General features: G+C 45.1%; 1 protein-coding gene across 1 annotated transcript; it reads left to right on the forward strand.

The window, feature by feature from the left end:
• The first annotated feature begins 10,179 nt into the window (after positions 1-10,179).
• On the forward strand, positions 10,180-13,058 carry LOC130304697 (protein spinster homolog 1-like). Its single transcript, XM_056551951.1, has 2 exons — positions 10,180-10,313; positions 11,518-13,058. Exon 2 carries the CDS (start codon positions 11,543-11,545, stop codon positions 13,055-13,057), a length of 1,515 nt encoding a protein of 504 aa, XP_056407926.1. The 5' UTR covers positions 10,180-10,313; positions 11,518-11,542; the 3' UTR covers position 13,058.
• Positions 13,059-14,857: the final 1,799 nt, after the last annotated feature.

Raw genomic sequence — 14,857 nt, forward strand, 5'->3', positions numbered from 1 at the left:
TCCTAGTGCTGAGATATCAGAGTTTCAAAAGATATGCAGATTAGGTTTTGGAGGCCCCTTGGGGTTTCCCTCAGCTGCTAAAACCCAGCACAGTTAAAGGGGTACTCTGCTGCCCTGCTTCCAGAGCTCCGCTCCCCAGTGTCCAGAAGTTTATTGTTCTGAACGCTGTGTGTGGGCTTCCGTGTTCAGGGCCGCCCCTCGTGACGTCCCGCCCGCCCCCTCGTGATGTCACGCCCGCCCCCTCAACGAAAGTCTATGGGAAGGGGGCACGACCACCGCCACGAGGGGGCAGGCGTGACGTCACGAGGGGCAGCCCTGAACACGGAAGCCCACACACAGCATTCAGAACAATAAACTTCTGGACGCTGGGGAGCGGAGCTCCAGAAGCAGGGCAGCGGAGTACCCCTTTAACCCCCTTCAACAGTTAGTCACTCCCCTCTGTGTTATGGTCACCTAGTCTTCCCCTTATTGACAGCCACTAGGCTGCACTGTAATCCCCACATCTGCCCAGTGGGCTCCAAAGTCTAATTTGCATATATTTTTAAACTCAAATATCTTGATGCTGGAGCATTAAATTAAAGGGGTACTCCAGTGGAAAACAATTTTTTTTTTTTAATACACTGGTACCAGAAAGTTTAAACAGATTGGTAAATTACTTCTATATAAAAACGTAAGCCTTCCAATACTTATTAGCTGCTGTATGCTCCAGAGAAAGTTTTGTAGTTCTTTTCTGTCTGACCACAGTGTTCTCTGCTGACACCTTTATCCACGTCAGGAACTGTCCAGAGCAGGATAGGTTTGCTCTGGGAATTTATTCCTTCTCTTGACAGTTCCTGACACGGACAGAGGTGTCAGCAGAGAGCACTGTGAACAGACAGAAAAGAACTATACAACTTCCTCTGCAGCATACAGCTGCTGATAAGTACCGGAAGTCATTTACAAATCTGTTTAACTTTTTGGCACCAGTTGATTTAAAAATGTGTTTTCCAACAGAGTACCACTTTAACTAAGGAGAGGTGTGTATGGTGTCAGACTCTGACTTTCTTTGGACTACATGATGTCATTACCTACCAGATCCCCTCCTACTAGCTCCGACTTCTCCCCACTCCTTTTAGCTGCATTTGCTATCTTTAAGGGAACAGGACATACAGTAGTAGTTATACAACTTCCCGAAGGCAGTGTTCACACATTGCATTTCTTGTTTCGTTTTTAACATGTGAACACAGCCTAGACACCAAGTCTTAATAAAACATTTCGATTGTTAATATACCGTATGTTTCGCCCTATAGGACGCACCGGCGTATAAGACGCACCCAATTTATAGGTGCAAAATCTAAAAAAATAAAGATTTTGAACCCAGTAGTGGTCTTCAACCTGCAGACCTCCAGATGTTGCAAAACTACAACTCCCAGCATGCCCGGACAGCCGTTGGCTGTCCGGGCATGCTGGGAGTTGTAGTTTTGCAACATCTGGAGGTCCGCAGATTGAAGACCACTGCATAGGAGGTAATACTCACGTGTCCCCGCCGCTCCAGACCCGTCACCGCTGCCCTGGATGTCGTTCCATCACTGTCGCCGTGTCCCCGTCGCTCCGGAACGTCTCTGCTGCTGGCTGGGTATCCTCGCTCTCCGTCGTCGCCATCACGTCGTTACGCACGCTGACGCACGTACGCGACGACATGATGACGAGGAAGGAGAGCGCCAGCCAAACAGGGGATCCCTGAACGGAAAAGACACCGAGGAGGCAGGTAAGGTCCCTCCCGGTGTCCTGTAAGCACTAACTCGGCTATTCAGTCGGGCTGTTCGGGACCGCCGTGGTGAAATCGCGGTGGTCCCGAACAGCCCGACTGAACAGCCGGGTTAGTGTCACTTTCCCTTCAGACGCGGCGGTCAGCTTTGATCGCCGCGTCTGAAGGGTTAATACAGGGCATCACCGCGATCGGTGATGTCCTGTATTAGCCGCGGGTCCCTGCCGTTGATGGCCGCAGGGACCGCCGCGATAGGGGTATATTCACCGTATAAGACACACCGACTTTTTCCCCCCGGTTTTGGGGAAGAAAAAGTGAGTCTTATACGGCGAAAAATACGGTAGGTCAAATCGATTTCTCCTCATGGTAATATTTCTCTAAAACGCACTTTGAGTAAGAAAACTGCCTAGTGTGAACTGACACCAAAGCACTTATGAGCCGAAGGCTATGTTCACACAACGGAATGTCCACGCAGAGAATCTCTGTGCGGACATTCTGCGAACTGTGAGGCACCGGCATAATATGTCGGCGATAGAACGGCACAGGAACGGCTATACATTCCGTGCAGACTCTACACAAAGAATAAACATTTTCATTCTTTCTGCGGGCACAGAAAACTGGCATGGAAACTCTGCTGTGTATTTAACCGTTGAATTCAACGAGACTCTGCTGCAGCGGGATCTCCTTGGAAACTGGCACGGAAATTCTAATATGTAAACATGGCCTAATGAGTTCATCTGGGTTATCTCTAGCACTAACTGTCTGATAAGAAGACCAGGTGCAATAATCAAAGCATTCATGGAAATCTAGGCTGCATTACAGAAACCAAAATGGAGCTTTTCCCATACACGCTGCATCACCCAAAAAATAAATAAATAAAGGTAAGCAAAGGGCATACACAAAAATCTACACATTAGTCTCTAATAACAGCGTATGCTTAATATTTTTGGGGTGCAACAATTAAAAAAGTGGTGCTGAAATAAACCCTGTCAAATATTTAACGTTATTGTAGCAACATTTGAGGATACAGATGATAACAAAAAACAAAAAATTAACACCCTCATCATCATCACCCTGTCATCATCCCCCCTTCATCATCCCCCCTTCATCATCACCGCCTGTCATCACCCCCCCCTTCATCATCCCACACCCCCCCTTCATCATCCCCTTGTCATCATCCCCTTGTCATCATCCCACACCCCCCCTTCATCATCCCCTTGTCATCATCCCACACACCCCCTTCAGCATCCCCTTGTCATCATCCCCACCCCCCTTCATCATCCCCTTGTCATCATCCCCACCCCCCTTCATCATCCCCTTGTCATCATCCCACACATCCCCTTCATCATCCCCTTGTCATCATCCCCACCCCCCTTCATCATCCCCTTGTCATCATCCTCTTGCCATTATCCTCTTGTCTTCATCCCACACCCCCCCTTCATCATCCCCCTGTCATCATCCCACACCCCCCCTTCATCATCCCCTTGTCATAATCCCACCCCCCCCCCCCTTCATCATCACCTTGTCATCATCACCACATGTCATCATCATCACCGCTTGTCAATGTCTGATACAGTGGTCTTCAACCTGCGGACCTCCAGATGTTTCAAAACTACAACTCCCAGCAAGCCCGGGCAGCCATCGGCTGTCCAGGCTTGCTGGGAGTTGTCGTTTTGAAACCTCTGGAGGTCCGCAGGTTGAAGACCACTGCGGCCTTCGACATCCTCCAGCCCCCTCTTACCCCCTTTAGTTCTGTACTCACCTCCGCTCGGCGCTGGTCCGGTGCTGCAGGACTGTCCGGTGGGGAGGTCGTCTGGTGGGATAGTGGTTCCGGGCTGCCATCTTCACCGGGGGGCCTCTTCTCCGCGCTTCGGGCCCGGAATAGAGGCGTTGCCTTGACGATGACGCAGAGGGACGTTGGTAATTAACGTCCCTCTGCGTCGTCGTCAAGGCAACGTGACTATTCCGGGCCTGAAGCGCGAAGAAGAGGCCCCCCGATGAAGATGGCAGCCCGGAACCACTATCCTACCGGACGACCTCCCCACCGGACAGTCCTGCAGCACCGGACCAGCGCCGAGCGGAGATGAGTACAGAACTAAAGGGGGTAAGAGGGGCTGGATGATGTTGAAGGCCGCAGTGGTCTTCAACCTGCGGACCTCCAGAGGTTTCAAAACTATAACTCCCAGCAAGCCCGGACAGCCGATGGCTGCCCGGGCTTGCTGGGAGTTGTAGTTTTGAAACCTCTGGAGGTCCGCAGGTTGAAGACCACTGAGGGCGGAGGGTTCACGCGAGTATAAGCCGAGGGGGGTGTTTTCAGTACGAAAAATCGTGCTGAAAAACTCGGCTTATACTCAAGTATATACGGTATACGTTTGTTAGGTAGGCAGGAAAAGCATTTGCTAGGTAGGTAATATGTTTGGTTGGTAGGTAGGCAGGTATATGTTTGGTTGGTAGGTGGGTGGCCACGTTACATTTGGTAGGTAGGCCCTTAGTCCAGTGTTTTCCAAACAGGCTTTGGCTGTTTGGGCATGCTGGCAGTTGTAGTTTTGCAACAGCTGGAGGCACTCAGGTTGGGAAACACTGGACTAAGGGCCCAACTACCCACCAAAATGCCACCTTCTGCTGCAAAAATCTAACTTCCAGCTTAAGACTGTTCGAGCATGCTGGGAGTTGTAGTTTTGCAACAGATGGAGAGACAATGTTTCGAAAACATTGCCGTAGTTAGTGTTTCCCAACCTGGGGGCCTCCAGCTGTCGCAAAACTACAACTCCCAGCATGCCCGGACAGTCTTAAGCTGGGAGTTAGAGTTTTTCAACAGCTGGAGGCACCCAGGTTGGAAAACAATGGACTAAGGACCTACCTACCAAACCTGAGTGTCTCCAGCTGTTGCAGAACTATAACTCCCAGCATGCCTGGGCAGCTAAAGACTGTCAGGGGAATGCTGGGAGTTGTAGTTTTGCAACAGCTGGAAGTCCCCAGGTTGAAAAATACTGACTAAGGCAGTGTTTTCAAAACAGTGTCTCTCCAGGTGGTCCAAAACTACAACTCCCAGCATTCCCGGACAGTCTCTAGCTGTCAAGGCATGCTGGAAGTTATAGTTTTGCAACAGCTGGAGGCACACTTATTTGTAAACACTGGTGTAACACTGGAGGCACACTGATTTGTAAAACTGGTGCTGAAACAATGATGACACTGAGCGCACCGTGATTCACTGACCTGCAGGAAAAGCAGAAGGCGGCGAACAGAGAACGGGACACCAATATTGGAGCAACGGGGGAGCATAGACAGTTGAGATAGTTTCTTTTGGAATAATTTTCATCCCTGGCACAGTGGATAAAACTAAAATAAAATACTAAAAAAGCCAGCAAGTAGAAGTAAAACGTCCGTCTTTATTCAGGGTTCTTCCTTAAAAGCCTTCACGGTGGCAGACAAACCGTGAACATATCAAAAATATGAAATATTGCACAAACAGAGGGGGGTCCCAAGCATGGCTGACGTGTTTCTGATCTATCGATCCTTACTCGTAGCCTGTAGATCCTCAAATGAGGCACCCTTATATACTCCAGGGCATATTCCCCATTCCCACAGGAAGGGGAGGGACAGGTCCACATCACATGTGCACGTGATTAAAACAAAAACATGGGACCAAACACAGATAAATTATTCGGAGACATATCAGTAATGTAATATTAAATCTGTTTTGCTTTTTAGACCATGGGGTTGAATGCAATTCAAAAGATAAATCCACATGATTTCCCTATTGTGGAGGGATCGAATATGGTCACCTCCCCTTTTATTTAGCTTCACCTTCTCAATGCCTGAGAACCTGAGGGAAGTGGTGTCTGAATTATGACATATTAGAAAATGTTTAGATATGTTAGAAATGTTCGAGCTTAAAGGGCCAGCAGCATGTCTAATGTGCTCTTGCATGCGTTTTTTAAGGGACCTTTTGGTGGAACCCACATATGTTAAGTGACATTGTGTGCACATGATTTTATATAAAACAAAAGTGCTATCACAGTTTATAAAGTTGTGAATGACATGGCATTTGCCATCCACCGTACCTTCTATTTTCTGGCATTTTTCGGCAAAGGGACATACCACACACCGCGATTTACCCCACTTGTGGAAGCCCTTGGTGCTAATCCACTGGGTGGTAACACTAGCCGTGTCCACCATACTGGGAACAAGGAGATTGGATAGAGTAGGTGCCCGCCTCGCTGCAAATCTCACACCTGACTTTATAATCTCCCCTACCGTGGGATCTGTTGATAGCAAAGGTAAGTGTTTAATTACAATGCGTTTGATGTCATTAAATTATGGACTGTACGTGGTGACAAATGTAGGACAATGTTGTGATTCAGTTGGTTGCTTACTTGTTAAAAAGGGATTTTCGATCCATAGGATCCACTCTCGACCGAGCTTTTTTCAAGAGCCATCCAGGGTAACCTCGAGCCGCCAGGCGTGTGCATGCTGCATCAGCTTCCCTGCGGTACACCTCGGCAGAAGAACTGTTCCGCTTAATTCGTATAAATTCACCTACTGGTATGGCTCTTACTGTTTGTTTGGAATGGCATGAATTCGCCCTTCGGATGGTATTGCCTGATATCTTTTTTCTGTAAGGATCAACCTCAATTTTATTTGTATCAGGGTTGCCACGTAATATGACATCCAAAAAGGGGGTTTCACTTTTACACCATGTGTGGGTAAACGTAAGATTGAACCGATTAATATTGATATATGTCATGAATGCATCAACGGTCAGATGGTCAGATGACCAAATGATGACCACATCGTCTACATACCTCCCATACCATGCGAGGCATGTGGAAAATGGATTGGTGTCAGAAAAACTGCTCCTCCCACCAAAAAACAAAAAGCTTAGCCCGAGCTGGTGATGACTTTGCTCCCATTGAAGCACCCGTGCGCTGCAAATAAAAATTGTTACCAAACATATAATAATTGTGTTTTAACACAAAATCTACCACCTCAATAATGTAATGTCTCAAATCCACAGAATATTTCGAAAATCTCATCAGTATATCCGAGATAGCTGATAATGCCAGGTTTTGCGGAATACTGGAATAGAGCGATTCAATGTCGCAAGTAAGCCACGACAGAGAATCGCTCCATGTGAATTCATCCATGATTTTTAGCAAGTGCTTAGTGTCCTTGATATAACTTGGGCATTGCATAACCAGAGGTTGCAGTACTGAGTCCAACCACTCGCATAGGTGCTCGTTAAGGGATCCGATCCCCGCCACGATCGGACGCATCGGCGGCGGGAATCGGTCCTTATGCAGCTTGGGTAGCGAGTGGAAGATAGGAATAATTGGAGCAGGCACGAAAATATAATCCACTTCTTTTTGGGTCAAAATAGATCTGGCTTTCCCCTCTTCCAACAGAGTCAACAGTTCTTTTTTAAAAGGTTCAGTTGGATCCCCACAAAGTTTAAGGTAAGTTTTATCATCAGATAGTAGATTTTCATTTAAATTGATATACAGTCCCGTGTCCATACATACTACCGAGCCGCCTTTATCGGCGGATCGGATCGTCAAATTTTTGTTTTTCTTTAATTTCTTTATGGCAGCAGCCTCCTTTTTATTCAAATTAGGACGAGTTGTATTGGACATTACTTTTGATTGTAGATTAACCAAATCTTTCATGATAAGGTCCTGGAACCAATCAAAAATTGCTGGTCTGGTCTGTATGGGGTAAAAATGTTGGTTTTTAGTGGAGAAGGTATGTGCAGTATTCACTTCATCACAAATTGATATCCCACTATTTTCAAGGAGACAGAGATCTCTAAAAGCAATTTGTTCTGCTAACGTATGCATTAGTGGTAAATCAGGGTTTATAGAAAGTTGAGGTGGGTCCGATGGTTCATCAGCATTTTCCACAAAAAAATGTTTCTTAACTGTTAAAGTTCTCACAAATTTATTTATATCCAAAATTGTACAATAAACATCAAAATGATGTGTAGGAGAGAAACCCAGTCCTTTCCACAAGACCGAGGTTTCTTCATCTGTAATGATTTGTGCAGAAATGTTAATGACTTGAAAATCCTCTTTTATTACTTTTTCCGTTTGTCCTTGTTAGGCTCCGAAGCTCTTCTTCCTATGTTTTCTGCCCCTGCGCCTTCCTCGTTTTTTGACTGTCTTCTCACATTGCGATTCTTGTGAGTGTTCACATATTGCGGTTCTGAGTCCCCGCTAGTGTCCATGGTATCTGAACAATCTGAATTTTCAGTAAACTCCTGGTCAGAAGAACTAAATTCACATGGAGCGATTGTCTGTCGTGGCTTACTTGCGACATTGAATCGCTCTATTCCAGTATTCCGCAAAACCTGTGGATATTCTGTGGATTTGAGACATTAAATTATTGAGGTGGTAGATTTTGTGTTAAAACACAATTATTTTATGTTTGGTAACAATTTTTATTTGCAGCGCACGGGTGCTTCAATGGGAGCAAAGTCATCACCAGCTCGAGCTAACCTTTTTGTTTTTTGGTGGGAGGAGCAGTTTATTTTTTCTGACACCAATCCATTTTCCACATGCCTCGCATGGTATGGGAGGTATGTAGACGATGTGGTCATCATTTGGTCGTCCGACCATCTGACCGTTGATGCATTCATGACATATATCAATAATAATCGGTTCAATCTTAAAGGGGTATTCCAGGCTAAAACTTTTTTATATATATCAACTGGCTCCAGAAAGTTAAACAGATTTGTAAATTACTTCTATTAAAAAATCTTAACCCTTTCAGTACTTATGAGCTTCTGAAGTTAAAGGAGTACTCTAAACTAAATCTTTTTAACACCATTAGCTCTGATTTACAAAGTTATATAATACTCCCAATTACCTCCATTGCCTTCTGTGTACGCATTGTTGTTTTGCAGCGAATCCGGAAGTGCAGCCTCCCTCATAGCATTATGACTGTCGTTCCTCAGTATGTGCGTGTCAGCGGCCATGTCTGCAACGAAACGTCATCGTTTCTCTGTTCCTCCCCTCTGTCAGCCCTCCCCAGACAGTGCGTCCATGTCACGCCCCAAGTTGAATATTCATAACGCTGTTCGCTTACTCAGCCGGCATTCGCTGGGCTAAGTAAACGCCTCTCTAACCTCCCTCCTATCATCCGGCGAGTCGCGCGTATGCGCATTCGCCAGCATACAAGGACTGGACATGTGATCTTGTTCCACCAGTAATATAACAGATAGTTACGCTGCCGTAACTATCTGTTATATTCACAAAGCAACCTACGCCAATATGCAGCGCGATCTCAGCTTGATTGGAGGATGTAGGGGGGGAGGAGATGGCATAGTGGCTCTGGGTGGTGGCTAGAGACAGGGGGAGGCAAATACGAGGCAGTGAGGGGCGTTGTGAAGAATAATATTAGGGGTGGGGAGAAAGACTGAGGGAGGGCTTGTGACCAGAATCATATGCGCTAGGAATGATGGGTAACGTCAATTATGACGTCAGTTTCAGACGTACAGTACCCGGAAGTATGCGAAATTACCGGGGGCTGTAGCGGGAGAACCGTTGAACCGATCCTGGAGATCACCACCTCTATTTAAAGGTATTTACAAACCCTATTCTATGGTGATATTTATTTGCTTATCATAGTACTCCTTTAAGGTTGTTATTTTCTGTCTAAGTGCTCTCTGATGACACCTGTCTCGGGAAACGCCCAGTTTAGAAGAGGTTTGCTATGGGGATTTGCTTCTAAACTGGGCGTTGCCCGAGACAGGTGTCATCAGAGAGGACTTAGACAGAAAAAAACAACCTTAACTTCAGAAGGTCATAAGTACTGAAAGGATTAAGATTTTTTAACAGAAGTAATTTACAAATCTGTTTAACTTTCTGGAGCCAGTTGAAGTGGCTTGATAATGATGGTGTGAGACCATTGAAACGTTGCTCTTTGCACATTTGGGATGAATAAATAGTTTTCATGTTTTCACCATACCTTGAGTGCCACAGCATTTTCCTTGGAACTACGTATGCAGAATCCTGGACACGGACCCTAGCTGGAGGCACCTACTCACGCTTGGAACTATTTATCTATATATATATATATATATATATATATATATATATATATATATATATATAAATGTTGCAGTGTCTTGTAATACCTTTTTTATTGGACTAACAGAATTTTGTAGAGACAAGCTTTCAGGATTCCTCCCTTTAGCAAGTCCAATAGACAAGGACTAATGATCAAAGGACTTGATAAATTATCAGGGAGGAATCCCAAAAGTTTGTCTCTACAAAATTCTGTTAGTCCAATAAAAAAGGTATTACAATCTGCATCACTGGACTAATATGGCTACTCACATTTACTATACAGATATACACATACCTGAAGATGGTTTAGAACCTTGTGATGTCACACATGCTTGTGATGATGTCACCGTAAGCTGTACAAGGAGGTGCGTGCCGGCTGCAGTCTCTTCAGTGTGTTTTGCATTCACAACCTGTGGTGTAAAGTGTTTGTTAGAGAGTTTCTATTTGCGATAGAGAATTCAAGATTTTGACCGTTCCTTGTCTGAAGAGAGAACCACAAGGTAAGTCTCAGCCTCTTCTATTCATACATACACAGGGCTTTTTTTTTTGACAGTTTTTTTTTTATTGTTGTTGCTTTTTTTTTTTTGCAAAAAAAAACCAAGAAATTTATTTCCAAAAGAAATAACACAAGTTATATTCCTCATAGCATTGTGACAATACTTGGCCTAGGCATTAAACATAATAAAACACACAGATAGTATCATGACCAGAGCTTTTTCTTGCAAAACTGCTAAAATGCAATTATGCCCAAAAAAGCCCCCAAGAAAAAGAGTCTTAATTCATGAAGTTCTAAAAGATATAAGTCTATGAGAAAGATTTGGTGGTGTAGTAAAAGAATAACAGAAAGATTAGGGCAGAAATATAATAGTATATAATAGAATTCTGTGTGTACTAACAATAGAAATACTCCGGGTACTCCGAAAGGGAAATTTTTCAAATCAACTAGTGGCAGAAACTCATATAGGGGACGGATAGATCCCAATGAGGTGGGGTAGGTTCATTATTAGTAAATGTATATAGCAGGATAGCCCAATTGTATCTACAGTATGAAGTTCACATGGCCCAGTGACCATACAGCCGGGCCCTTATAATCCGCCATTACTGGGACAGAATCAGGGTTATCAGATATTACTATGACCGGAGAGGTTCAGGTTTATCAAATATTACTAGGACCGGACAGGTTCAGGGTTATCAGATATTACTAGGACCGGACAGGTTCAGGGTTATCAGATATTACTAGGACCGGACAGGTTCAGTGTTATCAGATATTACTAGGACCGGACAGGTTCAGGGTTATCAGATATTACTAGGACCGGACAGGTTCAGGGTTATCAGATATTACTAGGACTGGACAGGTTCAGGGTTATCAGATATTACTAGGACCGGACAGGTTCAGGGTTATCAGATATTACTAGGACCGGACAGGTTCAGGGTTATCAGATAATACTAGGACCGGACAGGTTCAGGGTTATCAGATATTACTAGGACCGGACAGGTTCAGGGTTATCAGACATTGGTAACCTCAGGGAAGACGTCTCCATATAAAACACTTATAGAGAAGCGTCTTCTTCTGAGGCTGCGATGGTCTTAGTGTTATCTTGTGGTTCTGTGCTGGACATTTCTGCTCTGTATGAAGGATCTATTGTATAATGACAGGAATGATGACATGTTGTCTAATGTGTTCACTTATCTCTCTCTCTCTAGTGTTTTCAGGCTCTGACCTGTGACCATGGCCTCTCCACAAGACCCATTGCTGAAGGAGGAGGAAGAAGCAATGGAGGACCATAGTGATATGGATGTAGAAAAGGGCGATATCCCTGAGAGGCAGAAATTGCCATCTCTAAGCGGGATGTCCACCGCACGTTCCATCATCACCGTAGTGATCCTCGCCTTTGTTAATTTGCTCATCTATGCAAATCGCTCCAGCGTGGCGGGGGTGCTGCCTTATATACAGAAAGCATATGACACCAATGCTAGTCTGTCCGGCTTATTGAATACATTGTTCATTGGAAGCTATGTGCTGGTCGCACCAATTGCCGGATATTTGGGCGACCACTGTAATAAGAAATATACTGTTTGCGCAGGAGTCATCGTTTGGCTGAGCATGACACTTACCCTGTCATTCATCCCTGACGGGTACTTCCTGCTCTTCCTGCTGACGAGTGGACTGGTTGGAGCCGGAGAGGCGACTTTCTGCACCATTGCCCCCTCCATCATTGCAGACCTTTTTACAAGTGACCAGCGGACCCGCATGCTGAACGTGTTTTACTCCGTCATACCTGTAGGCTGCGGACTAGGATACATCATCGGGCCCAAAGTGACTGATGCAGCAAGGGGCGATTGGCACTGGGCATTTCGGGTCACCCCTGGCCTGGGCCTCATAGCTGTGGCTTTGATGATTTTGGTCACAAAGGAGCTTCCAAGAACGACTACAAACGGGAAGAAGAACAACAAATCCCAGAAGTTTGCCAAATGGGCGACAGATCTGAAAAAATTATTTAAAAATCGAAGCTTCATGTTAACCACCATGGGATCGACGGCTGTATCCTTCATAGTGGGAGCCATAGGTGTATGGGGTCCGTCATACCTGACCCACGCACGAACACTCCTACAAGAGAAGGACCCTTGCCGTGCTGAACCGTGTGACTATCACGACATCCTAATATTTGGTGTGGTTACAGTCGTTTCCGGCATTCTGGGAGTTGTAGCAGGGACGGAGATAAGTAAAAGATATCGCAAATCCAACCCACGGGCGGACCCGCTTGTGTGTGGATGCGCGATGATGCTCTCCGCCCCTTTTCTTCTGTTGGCATTGACTTTTGGCAACATCAGCCTCGTTGCCACCAACATCTTCATCTTCATCGGAGAGACGCTTCTGTCAGTAAATTTCACCCTCATATCTGACATTATACTAAAAGTAGTAACTCCGTGGAGGAGATCTTCAGCCCTGGCCGTGCAGATGACAATCTATCACCTCCTAGGTGACGCCGGCAGCCCGTACCTCATCGGCCTGATATCTTACACTTACGAACGAGGATATGCCAAATCCCCTCTTCTGAAATACCGCAGCCTGGAGTATGCCCTCATGACCTGCACCATAATGGCAGTCATCGGAGGGGCCTTCTTCATGGCCACGGCCCTATATATAGAGAGGGACGAAAAAGAAGCAGAGATGGAATCAGAACCTCCGTCAACCTCCTCCTCCTCACTGCTTCCTGCCGATGAGGACCGCGCTTCAGACTGAGGAAAAGTCATTGCTTACCTTTATCTCGTTTACTTCATTAAAAAAAAAAAATAAGAAAAAAAGAACTGCATTTGTTCTATGTTCCACTTTACCCCTTATTCTCTGTGGGCAGACGTCCACATACCCTCCTTGTTCCAGTCTGGCCTCTTGGTCTGTAGCCCTGCCTCTAGTGATGACTTCACAGTTACTAGAGGCAGGACTACAGATGAAAATGAACAGGAAAGAGGATGGTGAGACAGACTCTGTTCACATGTTGCATTTTTAACATGCCCTTTTGGATAAAAAGGCATGTAAGAAATGTAATATGCGCACAGAACCTTAATGCACTTTATGGGCACTCTCCCCAGTGGAGAGAACCAAAAATGTATTGACTCATTTTTTTTGTATTTCTTCTTATTTTTGTAATTTCATATTTGTGAATACAGAGGTCTATTTTAGATTTGAGAACTATAGCGATAACCTGTGTTTGTTTATTTTTAATAAACAAGCTGTAGTTTTGCAACAACTGGAGGCACACTGGTTGGGAAACATTCTGATTCCTAACTCAGTGTTTCCCAACCCATGTGCCTCCAGCTGTTTCAAAACTATAACTCCCAGCATGCACTGACAGACGAAGCAACCAGTGTGCCTCCAGCTGTTGCATAACTACAAAGCCCAGCATGCACGGACAGCCAAAGGGCATGCTGGGAGTTGTAGTTGTGCAACAGCTGGAGGTTCCACCCCATGTGAATGTACAGGGTACATTTACACGGGCTAGGGTTTACAGTGAGTTTCTCGCTGCAAGTTTGAGATGCAGCAAATTTTCCGCTGCAGCTCAAACTCCCAGCAGGAAACTCACTGTGAACCCGCCCGTGGGAATGTACCCTAAAAACACTACACTACACAGACACAAAATAAAAAATAAAACAGTACATATACATATACCCCTACACATTTACCCCCCTCCCCTCACGATAAAAATTAGAAACGTCTGGTACGGCACGGTTTCTAAAACGTAGCCTCCAGCTGTTGCAAAACAACCACTCCCAGTGTTACCGGACAACCACTGACTGTCCAGGCATGCTGGGAGTTTTGCAACAGCTGGAGGCACTCTGTTTTGGAAACACTGCCGTAGTCTGAGGCAAGTGTAATTCTTGCATCCGGGGTCCGTCCCTATGCAAATCCCTATTTAGGCCTCAAATGTGCATGGCGCTCTCTTTGGAGCCCTGTCCAATTTCAAGGCAACAGTTTAGGGCCACATATGGGGTAGTTCCTTATGAAAAGGTAAAGTTGGGGTCTACTCCAGCATGTTATTGTAATAAAAATGTATTTTTACACTAACCTGCTGGTGTTGCCCCATACTTTTCATTTTAAAAGGAAAAAAAAAATTTGTAACGCAATTTCTTCTGAGTTCGGAAATACCCCATATGTGGATGTAAAATGCTCTGCGGGCGCACAGCAGGGCTCAGGAGTGAAAGCACCATGTACATTTAAGGTTATTTGCACAGGGGTGGCTGATCGTTACAGCGGTTCTGACATAAATGCAAAAAAAACACACAAAAAAACACGAACATGTGACCCCATTTTGGAAACTAAACCCCTCATGGGAACATAAAAAGGTTTTTTTTTAACACCCCACAGGTGTTTGAAGAATTTTTGTAGGACGTGAAAATGACATTTATTTTTTTTTCTCACTAAAATGCTGGTGTTATCCCAAATTTTTCATTTTCACAAGGGGTAATAGGAAAAAAGCCCCCTATAATTTGTAACCCCATTTCTTCTGAGTATGGAAATACCCCATGTGTGGATATAGTGTGCTCT

This window comes from Hyla sarda, chromosome 1 (assembly GCF_029499605.1).
Source record: "Hyla sarda isolate aHylSar1 chromosome 1, aHylSar1.hap1, whole genome shotgun sequence".
Lineage (NCBI taxonomy): Eukaryota > Metazoa > Chordata > Amphibia > Anura > Hylidae > Hyla > Hyla sarda.